This window comes from Lepisosteus platostomus, chromosome 12 (assembly GCF_059453375.1).
Source record: "Lepisosteus platostomus isolate fLepPlt1 chromosome 12, fLepPlt1.hap1, whole genome shotgun sequence".
NCBI classification, from domain to species: domain Eukaryota; kingdom Metazoa; phylum Chordata; class Actinopteri; order Semionotiformes; family Lepisosteidae; genus Lepisosteus; species Lepisosteus platostomus.
In genome coordinates this window covers 17560684-17573288 of record NC_142622.1, presented here as the reverse complement: position 1 = coordinate 17573288, position 12605 = coordinate 17560684, and the positions used below count along the sequence as shown (strand labels likewise).

At 41.5% G+C, this 12605-nt stretch overlaps 1 protein-coding gene across 1 annotated transcript in view; it reads right to left on the bottom strand.

The window, feature by feature from the left end:
• LOC148651213 (sodium/hydrogen exchanger 3-like) overlaps positions 1 to 8196 on the bottom strand; it is a 36225-nt gene extending 28029 nt beyond the window's left edge. The window contains exon 1 of the mRNA XM_088601252.1: positions 7829 to 8196. Coding sequence (XP_088457378.1) covers positions 7829 to 8078 — 250 coding nt within the window. The 5' untranslated portion in view covers positions 8079 to 8196. The remainder of the gene's footprint in view (positions 1 to 7828) is intronic.
• Between the last annotated feature and the right edge of the window lie 4409 nt (positions 8197 to 12605).

Genomic DNA, 12605 nt, shown 5'->3' with positions numbered 1-12605 from the left:
TTGTTGGTTCGAGCCAATGCAGTGAGTTACAAACTACGGTGGGAGCGGAGAGGGCACAAGTCCGTTACAATAACAAGAGGACAGACAATGAATTGTGGGTTATTTCGAAGTCGCAATTGAGAGATATAAAATCGTAATTCTGAGTTTTTAAGTCACAATTCTGAGTTTTTAAGTCGTAAATGATATGAAGTCACAGTTGTGAGAGATAAATTCGCAATTGCGAGATACAAAGTCGTAATTCTGAGATATAAAGTCGCAATTGCGAGATACCATAGCGCGTTTTTTTTTTACTCCCTGGCGAGTGTCTATTTCTGCATCTTATTTCATATTCTGTCTCCGTTTTTGTATTTCTGGTGTTTAAATAAAAAACTTTTTTTAAAAAGCCCACCGTGCACTATTCCATCCGGGTACTATGGAAGCACATGTTTCATTGTCTGTCCTCTTTTTATTGTAACGGATTCGGGTTCTAGAGCTTGTGCCCTCCCCGCTCCTACCCTACCCTACCCTACCCTACGTGCCTCACTGCATTGGCTCGAACCCAGGTCTTGCCAGCTGAGCTTAAGAACACTTCCTTTAACCCCGGCGGCCAGGATCCCTGTTATGCGCAGGGGAGGGCGGTGCCCTGATAAAAATCAAACTAATTACACTAATTTTTATAGAATCCAATTTCCGCCAGTGAGGCTTCCATAGTACCCGGATGGGATAGTGGACGGTGGGCTTTTTAAAAAAGTTTTTATTTAAACACCAGAAATACAAAAACGGGGACAGAATATGAAATAAGATACAGAAATAGACACTTCACATCCAGAGGAATTCACAATTATAAAAGCTGAAACTTATACTTTTTACATATTTCCATTGTATGTCCTTTTTTACTTAAAAAAGAAGGTCTTCATTATCTCAGCTAGTAAGACCTGGGTTCGAGCCAATGCAGTGAAGCACGAACTACGGTGGGAGCGTCGAGCGCACAAGCCCTAGAACCCGAATCCGTTACAATAACAAAAGGACAGACAATGAAATGTGGGCTATATCGAAGTCGCAAATGTGAGTTATAAAGTCGCAATTACGAGATATAAAGTAGGAATTCTGAGTAACTAAGTCGGAATTCTGAGATACCATAGAGCGATTTCTTTTTACTCCCTGGCGGAAACGGGCTTCCATATGTGTTCGACTTTGAAAAAAGGTTTTCTCACATGTTCTTTTAAGATGTCATAAGACTCGTTAGATGTACTGTAATACTCAACCTAGTGACCAATCTGTTCCTAGATTCTTTCTTGCACAAGTGATGATTGTAGAGCAAGGGAGGTCAACATCATCAATAGAGCTGAGAGCAGGAGAAGAAGATGTGTGCTTGCGAAGTTTTTAACAGAAAACCACGACTATCAAGATGTCCAGACTGTCACGACTATCCATGATTTTCTGGCAGCTGCTATTCTACACATGGTGTTGCCGAAATGTTATTTTCAGTCCAAAAAAGGAAACAGGGAACTACATCAACTAAACAACATCACAAAACCAATAATTTTCTCAGTCACCTGTGAACAAATAAGAAGGATAATTATAAGGCCTGCATTTGTATAGATCATTCCATCCGAAAGTATTTAAAAGTGATTTACAAGTAGAAAGGGACACACTTAATTCACCACTGAAGTACAGCACCCATCCGGTTGACATGTGTCAGATATTGAGCAGCAGCAGATAAAAAAAGTCAAATTAATATCTCAGTCATCATGCTGGCATTGGTTTGGAAATTCTGGGTCAAAGGAAAGAGTGCCACCTACTGGTCCACTAGTACAACCTTAAGCATAACCCATGTTTTCCTTCCCAGAAATGGGTCTCTCCCATCCCCGGAATGGCAAGCCCAGCCCTGCTCAGCTTCTGATCAGGCAAGAAAGTGGTGGCACAGCTGTCAAATGTAGCTCTTAAAATATTTGAACATCCCCAGAGTGCAATTGGGCAGAGGCCTGAGGCTCCAGCATTAGCAGCAAGCTATGAACCCTTTTAGAATGATATTCTGAAGCATATGATCGATAGGGCTATTTATCTTTCCAAGCAAGGCATTTAGTGGCCACATTGTAGTCACTAATTCTCCAGACAGAGAGAATTATTTGCAATTACTTTCCCTGTTCACAGATTTTGTCACGGACGTCCAAAGGGACTAACCGTGGGGAGCAGGAGAGCGGAAAAAGACCCATATGCGTAGCGGCGAGACGGGAAAAAGGCCCGGGCTCATTAGTGCAAAGAGTTCAGGAATGCCGTATAGAAACCTATGCCCTCAGGGAGCGGACGTGGGGCGCCCTGGTGCTAGGCGGGTCTCAGGACATCCGAACATCAATGCTGAGCGAGGACAGAGTGCAAGACCCAGCAGCCATATCACCCTGCAACTCACAACTGGCAACCCACTGAAGCTAAGCAGGTGTGAGCCTGGTCAGTACCTGGATGGGAGACCTCCTGGGAAAAACTAAGGTTGCTGCTGGAAGAGGTGTTAGTGGGGCCAGTGGGGGGCGCTCACCCTGCGGTCCATGTGGGTCCTAATGCCCCAGTATAGTGACGGGGACACTATACTGTAAACAGGCGCCGTCCTTCGGATGAGACGTAAAACCGAGGTCCTGACTCTCTGTGGTCATTAAAAATCCCAGGGCGCTTCTCGAAAAGAGTAGGGGTGTAACCCCGGTGTCCTGGCCAAATTTCCAATTGGCCCTTACTAATCATGGCCTCCTAATAATCCCCCTCTATGAATTGGCTACATTACTCTGCTCTCCTCCCCACTAATAGCTGATGTGTGGTGAGTGTTCTGGCGCACTATGGCTGCCGTCGCATCATCCAGGTGGATGCTGCACATTGGTGGTGGTGGAGGGGAGTCCCCATTACCTGTAAAGCGCTTTGAGTGGAGTGTCCAGAAAAGCGCTATATAAGTGTAAGCAATTATTATTATTATTATTAAGACCCGGAAATATAAAGCCCAAGGGAAAGAGAGGAACCGGAAGGACAGCAGACCGGAAACCAGGGACAGGACAGAGAAGGAGCGCCCTCTGGCTGCAGAGGGCGTGACAGATTTTAACAGTGTATGCTGTGTAAGAAACTATAAAATAATTTATGGGGATTGTGTTTATGTTGACCTATCACTTTCATCTTTCAGACAATGTGGAGAAGCAATAAGAAACAAAAGAAAAGACAATAAGGTATAAGACCATCAATGTTAGGCTATACAGTCAAAAATGCATCATTCACATCAAGGGATATTAGGCTGGATTTGTACAATACACTAGTTAGGCCTCATAATAGTGTACAATTTTAAAGTGGAAACTATGTGAAGTAAAAAATGCATTTAAAACAAAACATAGGATGCATTTTTTTACTCAAATGGTTATGGGAGTGTGGAACAAGCTACCAAGCCTTGTGGTGCAGCTGATATTTTGGTTAAATTAGAGGAACAGCTGGATGGGATCCTTGGAACAATTAGCTACTTACTGCCAAATGGGCCAGATGGGTCAAATGGCCTACAGTTGTTAGTAACCTTTCTTAATATTACTTAGAAACCAGACTGATCCATAACCTATAATAATTAACCAAAGGTTGAGGAGGCTACAGGTTTTATTCCAATGGTTCAGCACACAAATAAACAGAAAAACTTAAACAGTAAAAAAATAAATACATAATTGAATATCACAGTCACCACGCTGGCATTGGACTGGGAATTCTGGGTCAGAGGGAAGAGTGGTTTAGGTTTCTTCTGTTGCTTACTAAACACACTGCAGCACTTAACCCAATAACCTTCCTTTTATTCTTGTTCACCCTACTGACGCACCCTTCTCTTCTACACAAAGACAAACACCCAGTACGAATCCCACCCTCCAAACAAAGAATAATCCATTCAATGTGTTGGTGAGAAAAAGTTTAAAAAATACATAGTAGTTGTTGTCTCTACTGAGAACTGCAAGTGGTTCGTCTGTGACCTTGGATTGTCTCTGATTGAATCTGTCTTTGTATCCAAAATATTTGTATATGCTCCCCAAAGTTTTAATGCATCAAAACATTGAACTGTATTGAAAAAATAACCCAAAATATTTACATAACAGACATTACCAAAATAATTGAGTCTAAATAGGAGGGCAGGGATACTCACATGGAGTGTGTGAACTGTATCGGCTTATATCTCTGTTACCTCAGCAGATTTTGTCCATGACCATTTCTCCTAAAAATCTGTTTGTGGCCTTGTCAAAGCATATAGTGGACCTAAAACATGTAACTGTAAACATGTTTACAGTATATATGAAAAGGAGTTATGTTGTCCTTACATTTTTGATGCAACAGTTGTACACTTTTGGTAGCCTTCCGTCATTTTTAGGGAGTATGTTATAATGCACTGCATCTAATGGTTTGATTAGTCTTGAGTTCCATGTGTTTTTTAATGAGATGATGCTACTCAAAATTCAGCAATTGTATACTTTGAAGGATGGCATGGTGGAACAGTGGTTAGTGTAGCTGCCTCACAATGCTGGTGCCCTGGGTTCAATTCCTAGGGTGCTATCTGTGTGGAGTTCGTATGTTTCCTCCAGGTGCTCCGGTTTCCTCCCACAGTTCAAACACATGCTGGTAGGTTTATTGGCTGCTGAGAAAAAAGTGTGTGTGTAATGTTCGCCCACGCTGTTGTTCAAGCGAGCTGTGTTGTGTCATCAGGTTACGCCATCGCCTTCCTGACTCCCTGCGCTGGTTGCCATGGAAATGGACCCTCTGGGGCCTGGGAGCACCTGGAAGCGGTTTATGCCCATGCCTGTGCCTGGTGCTTTGAACAATAAATACTTGGATCTGACAGAGCTCAGGACTCTGTAAGTGTGTTTCACTCTGAGCCCCTCAAGTTTGGTTTCTGTGTTTCCCTGGCTTACACCCTAGTTACACTTGTTGGTCCTCTAACCTCTGCTTGCTTTACAGCATCTTGTCTCTCAGATTGCCCATGGCTGGGTATTTGCTCATCTCTCTGATCCCCCTTCGTCTTAAGATTCTCTCGTCTCTCTGATTCCCTGCAGCTTGGTGTTCTCTTATCTTCCAGATTCCCTAAGGAATCACCTCCCCTTGTCTACCCAGCTCTGTACTTGGATGGATCACTCTCTATGACCCTTGGATTACTGTATGTCCCACACTGCGGCCAAGCTTCCATAGTTCCCTGGCTGGACGTGGTGCTACGTCTGTTTGTGTAGATGCTCAGCACTCCCATTGGCTGCTGACGGCCTGCCACTCTCTCTACACGCGCACCAAGAGCATGTTCTCCATCTCACCCAGTCTCAGAAATATGGAGCTCTGGAACCCAACTCCCACAGGCACGGGGTGGTGCTGCAGCCGGCTGGGAAGACCAATTCTGCTGCTCCTATCCCTGCCGCTGTGTTCTCTCCTGTTCCTTGAACACACAATGAGTCCCACCTCAGTCATGCACTATTACTATTATGTGTTTGGGTCTGTATGTGTGCCCTGCAATGGGCTTCTGTCCTGTCCAGAGTGTATCCTGCTTTGTGCTCAATAATTGCTGGGAGAGCCACCAGCTCTCCCTTGACCCTGTCACGATCGAAAGCCCATCTTCTTAAGGACGTTTTTGCCTGGACCAAGCCCCCCCGAGCAGCAGTGCACCATCGACACGCCCCCCTGTTTGTCTACCAGCCCTCTCCTAGTCTTCTTTCCCCGTGTTTGATGCACTCCCTTCCAGATTCTATCGTCTGCATAGGGTCCTGAAAAACGCTTTGTGACAGACCCTGAATGGGATAAAGCTTTTAGGAAATGGATGGATGAATACTTTGAATGCTTTTTGTGTTGTAATGCAGTACATCCTGACATTCAGCTGCACTCTTTTAACATAACAATATACAGTATCTTATATACAGTATACAATATACAATATACAGTAACAATCAAACAAATTGTTTGGCAGGAATAAAATGAAAATAATTCTTACTGTATAATGTATCTGTACAAGACTTGGACATCCAGATTAGATGTCCTGATTAAATGTCACCAGCAGGTATGTTCTCTCTACAGTAGGTATCCTTTAACATGCCCCTCTAAACATATGGTTATTTACAGTACTGTATATTGCCATATTACACCCTTTCCAGTTAGTACTGAATTCTGCTTTCATTTTTTTTATTATATGATCACTTAGAAATGGATTGCTCTACAATTCTGAGTTTCCTGCAAGTATTTAATTATAGCAGTGCTTTGATTGGAGTCAATTGTCAGGTTTGTGTGGCTTGTCTTCATTTAGTTTTAAGTTTTTAATGTTAACTTGTATTTTATAATTTATAGCACTTCTACAGTACATCTCATGTTAACATTATGTTATCTCATGATGGTCTTTTCCTCTTAAAATCTAGCACACTGACTAATCCATTTTAGAATTGCACATTCCAATTGCAGAACATGTGAGTGAGTTCACATTTTAGTAGTGTATACGCTGTGACAGCCTGGTCAGGTGCTTTTTCCTGCCTTAAGAATTTGTTTAAGGAGGTCCCTTTCCTAAATTCATCTTTCTTTTGTCTTTCTTCCAAGATCTCCTCTCTTTCATGTTTTTGTGCATCTGTTGTAATTAGTCCTTTTTCTTAAGTTCTATCATCCATTCATCTTAATAATGCGCAGTAACACCATAACTGTACGGTTAAATAATAGATTAAACTCTATTAAAGAAGAGTTAAAAAAGACAAGATGACCTGAAACAAAGATTTCAGTTTCTGTTGTTTTAAACAAGAACACCATGCTGTTAATAAATAGCTTGTCCCTGACCTCTAAAGATAACTATTTTCTAGTGTCTGATACTGTAACTTACAATGTGCTGTGGTACAGCTAAAAATATTAGATAATATTATACTGTATAAGCCTTTGTTCCCCTCATATGAAAGGTCCTAGGTCAAACTTACATAATACAATGTTAATAATACAATCTTAGCTCTGACATTTTCACACAAATAGCTACGGTTTCTGAGACAACAGTAGTCTAGACTACACTGAGACTGTCACTGGGACAATGTTTTGTGATGTACAGGTATAAGTTTCTAAAATCTAAAAAAATCCATGATGAACTAGGCATCCTCCACTCATTCATTTGGATTCTCTTATTTCTTATTTCCTATCCCCTTGTTCTTTCTTAAAGCTTTGAAAACTGGAAGGTACTGTAGATAGCCATGATTGGGAAACTTTTTGTCCCTATTCCATACATTTAACTTTTTATGTAGTAGAGTTTTTTCTAGCCTAGCTGGTTTACAGTGCTGTTAATGAGGGACGTGTTGAACCTGCAGTGGGAGATACCTCCTGTGAGGTGTTTAAATGGGAGTCTGTCTGCACTTTCTCCTTCTCCCCTGTGTGCTGGTGTCCGCAGGTGCTTGCCAAGATGTGAAAAACAAACATGTGGCTTTTTCAAATTGACCCGGTGCTACAATAGAAGTCAATGATTCTAAATTCTGATTTCTAGTGTTTTTAAAATCTTTTCAGGACATAGATCTTTTTCCTTTACCTGATGAAATGGGGTGCTCACTTCCAACCATTAGAAAGCGCTACACAGACTTGGAAATGACAATCTGAAATTCTAAAGTGTGTGTGGTGGTAGTGGGAGCTCTGGAAACAGTTACTGCCAAATGACCAAAACAATGGTCCTTCTAAAATTAACTGCATTGTAACTGAATAACAGAATTAGTACTCACTGTATTCACAGCTGTTCATTTTTGTAGGCAACTGCAAGCGACAACACTATTGTCCCACATCAGCTCCTTCTGAGATGACCCATTAATAGCTGACCAGGTGCATATCACACCTAGAGAAAAAAAAACTGGAAAGCAAAGTCACTTACCACATTTACATAGCCAGCACACGAGAATCCACAGAGCAAAGAAGTATGAGTCCTTCACATGATTCCATCTCCATGTGACAATCTGGAAAGTAGTGTTGGTGGAGCTAGTAACATTGGAAAGGCTGGTGTCGGTATCGAGAGGTGCGGAGACCTCTCTATTATCTTTATTTTTCACTCCTCTGGCTGAAATACTGTCAACTATTACTATAGCTAACAGGAGAACAGGCAGCTTAAACCTTTGGTGCTGCATAATTAAACTACAGTTTAAGCAAAACAAGGCAAAATACAACTGATGCTTTTTTGTTTGTTAGCTATCTCAGCACTGGTGATATGCTCTCTCTTAGTGCAGGTGCGACAATGTGCTCTTTCAGCTCAGTCCAACAAGTTTTGGAAGAAAAGATGCTGTTGCTAGCCACTCCCTTCTTGTTGTTCTGGGTTTTATCCCACCTTTAATATGTGGGCAGATCTTCTCGTGGAACTTGGCATAGTCTGGGCAATGACTTATCAGAACTGTTTGCTGCTCCACAAGTACTGGAAAGCTGTACAGCACTAGTTCATTTAGACAGTGGGCTTCAAAGCTGCTGCTGGTCAGACCTTTTCAGTTTGTGTTGGAGTACAAAATGACAAGGTAACAAAATTAATGTAGACCCCAGGACAGAAGATAGGTTTTGGAAGTCTCACTGCAGTGGAATGAAAACAAAATCAATAGGCCATAGTGACCATAGGTACCACAGAATAGATATTAAATTATAGGTTCTCAGGACTTGTTTTTTCATAAACCCCTTGCTGAGCTATTTTAATTAAAAGGTCACCTGCAGGATTCTAAAAGATCAGATTCGTACTGAATACGTGCTACAGAAAAACTGTCTGAATAGCCCAGGTTCAATAGAGCTCATTTAAAACCAGGTCTAGGTGTATAGAAAACTACTGTATGTAATGTTAAAGCCCTGTGTTGAATGTCATTCTTTTATTTTTAAAAAAGTATTCAATAACATATTCATAAAGGAAGAGTGGAGCAAGGTTCAGTACTATTAAATATCAACATCCTCCTCATTTCTCCTCTACAGAAAATACATTTTATGCTCAAAGCAACAGCCTTTGAGCCATTGTGGCATTGAAAGTCATATAAAAGCTGTATTGTCGTTTGGATTATTGGGATTGAGGAAACACTTTTGTGGGCTTCTGATGTGAACGTGTCGAACTGTCCCATAGACAAACTGGGCTTTTCCAAGGATTGTGTAGAGCAGATAAAGAAGATGTTTTGCATAATAGTCCTTATGCATTAAATATCCTAAATATTCTATATCAAAAGTGAATTGAATGTCTCATTAGAATATTCACTATAATGTGTTTTGTTGCTTTTTGCAGGAACCTACAACACAAGGAACTCTTAAGATATTTAAGAAGAAACCCTGGTTATAAACGATTTCACAGCACTGTTTATAAGATCAGGGGTGTGAACCCTGGTTTCATGTTTAAGTTCCACTGTGGGATTGTAGAATCGACCCTCCTTAAAGTTTCCACTGAATTTAGTTAATGAAGCAGTCTCTTAGTCCTCCACCTGACCTGCTACAGTATGTAGTTGGGTGGACAGAGACAGAGTATGTATGTCTGTACCATTCTCAAGCCACTGAAGCACAGGTGAAGAAACCCCACACTTTTGTCTCGTAGTTCTGTTGAGTCACTTGAGGTCTAGGCAAGTCCACACACCTGCTGGCTTTTGTTTGAGCTGAGTTCTCAAGTTACACAGTTGAACCTTTAATTAACCCAGTAATAATATGTATTCTTTCTTTTTCTTTGTTTTCAGCCCTTAATCATTTGGGAGGTGGCATTTTGACCACTTCATTTTGTAAGTTGTTTAAAATCTCCAAATTTCAAATAGAAAGTTAGTTTCATTAAGGGTGCTATTTAGTAAGGAGCTCAACAGGAACAAAGACAGTTTAAGATACTGCAGATAGTACAAGCTTAAAATCACCCTGTGGCACTCTCTGACATGCACTTTCTCAAGTCCTGTTCACACGGTACATTCTCCTTGTAAAGTCAGTAATTGCAAATTCAGTAATGCATTTAGTTACAGTTATCTAGACATCAATCCATTTCCTAACCACTTAATACAGTATAGGGTCACATGGGAGCTAGAGCCTATCATGGCAAAGAGCACAAGACAGTATACACCCCTGGACAGGATGCCAGTCCATCGCAGGGCACACAAAGTAACAAACACATTTACATTCGCACCAAGGCCAGTTTTCCCAGTCTCCAGTTAACCTACCAGCATGTCTTTAGATTGTGGGAGGAAACCCACGCAAACATGTGGAGAACATTCTAATTCCACCAATGTGGATAGCACCAACCCAATTGAATCTGGGGCCCCAGCACTGAAAGACGGCAACATTAACCATTGTGCCACCATGCCTCCCAGCTCTCGGTATCATGGCAAAGATTAAGACTATATTAATCCCTTACGGGATTCATCCCCTACTAGATAAGACTATCTATCTATAGATAGATAGTCTTATCTATCTATCAGAAAGTTTTATTTCAGTTGTCAGTACATCCTGATGCCATTCAAAACAAATACTAATCTACTGTATCTTACAATATGTGCATATCAAGACTCAAAACTTTTATTTATTATTTATTTAAATGTATTTTTTGGTCTCATTTTCTGCTCATTTATTGACTGATTGGATGCTTGTTTCACTGAGTGATTGAGGATTACCGACCCAATATGCAGGTAGCATAGATTGAGTCACACTCTGTAAACTCAGTTATTCATCCCACCTGCCTTATAAATACATACAGGGGGATATTCACTTGCTATGCACTTCAATGTAAATCCAGTCTTTCAGTTCCGCTTTTGAAGTGTCAGGCCTTGAGCTCAGAGGAGAAAGTCCCTGGGACCTGTGTGGTCCAGACAGCTTTGCCCGTTATCCAGAGCACTTGCATTGTATCCACAAACCCAGCCTTTATTTTTATTGTGTACTTTCCCACAGAATATGCTGTCTCAAAGTGCTTTATAAAGTTATAAAGTTATAAAGCTATCGTAAAACTACCATAGAAGAGTAATGAAAGATGTACAGTATGACTAGTCATCGTCAGGTTACAAAATGGTACGGTGCAATCACACTGTAGGTACAGGACTCAAGTCAAGTGCCAAAAATATTTAGCATATATTGTATATGAACTTAAAAAATCAATTAACACAATTAATATAAAACACGTCCCTCTCAAAAAAGAGTATCTTAGATTAGATTAAGACAACAGTAAAGAGGACATTGGTTTTGGGTGATTAATTGCTGGTAATGGCTAGCTAGAGAGAACAGATGTTTAGTTTTCTGGACATAAGAATAAGAACAGTGTATGGGTCTTTCCAGTAGTTGTTGTTTTACAGTTGAAAGAATGTACCCCATCGAGACTCCCTTACACCAACAGCTCCTGGATTGTCACTACAGTGTATGGTGAACAAGCATAGGTTTGGCCTCACACTTACGGCATCTCTGATCACAAAGTGATTTATGTCTAGTGCATTTAAGTATCACATAAAACCTAAAAAATCAAAGTGTGATAGAGTCAGATCTGATTGGGAGCTGCCTGAGTACCGGCAGAGCACTTCTTAATAGATAGATACTTTATTGATCCCGTGAGGGAAATTGCAGTGCAACAGCAGCTTAACACAGACAACACAGCAACAGTGTAACGAAAGATACAATAATAATAATACAATACATATCAGTACAGTGAGAAGTGCACTACGAAGAGTTACTCACAGTCTAGAACACATGAAGAACAGAACAGAACAGTTCACAAAAAAGTCGTATTGCACAATATAAATATAAATGTATTGCACAGGTTCCTGGCATATATTGTACAAAAACGGTTGTAAACTGGAAAAAGAAAAAGAACAGATGTAACAGTTTACTGTTCAGTCCAGAAACAGGTCACTGTCAATGTTGCCTCTGCCCAGACGCAAGGTGGATGCGTTGTACAGTCTTATGGCAGAAGGCAAGAATGACCTCCTGTAGTGCTCCCTGATGCACCGTGGATGGATCAGCCTATTGCTGAACGTGCTTTTCATTTCTACAAGCATGTCATAGAGGGGATGGGAGACGTTGTCCATGATGGCCTCTAGGTTGGACACCATTCTCCTCTCAGCCACTACCTCCAGGGGGTCCAGGCCAGACCCAATTACAGAGCTTGCTCTTCTGATGAGCTTGTTCAGCCTGTTAGAGTCCCCTGCTCTAATCCCAGAGCCCCAGCGTACCACTGCGTAGAAAATGGCGGTCGCCACCACCGACTGATAGAACATATGTAGCATCTTACTACATACATTGAAGGACCTGAGCCTCCTCAAGAAGTAAAGTTGGCTCTGACCCTTCTTGTAGATGGCCTAGATGTTCTTAGACCATTCCAGTCTATCGTCGATGTGCACTCCCAGGTACTTGTACGAGTCCACCATCTCCACGCCACTCCCATGGGTGTAGATAGGAGTAGGTTTGACCCTTTTCCTCCTGAAATCTACCACCAGTTCCTTCGTCTTTGTTACATTCAATTGCAGGTGGTTCTCCCCACACCACACCACAAAGCTGCTGACCAGTCCTCTGTACTCTTCCCCCTGCCCACCTCTGATACATCCCACAATTGCAGAGTCATCTGAGAACTTCTGCAGGTGGCATGACTTGAGTTGTACTTAAAGTCTGAAGTATAGAGGGTGAAGAGGAACGGAGAAAGAACCGTCCCCTGAGGAGCCAATGTGTTACTTACTACCTGTTCAGAC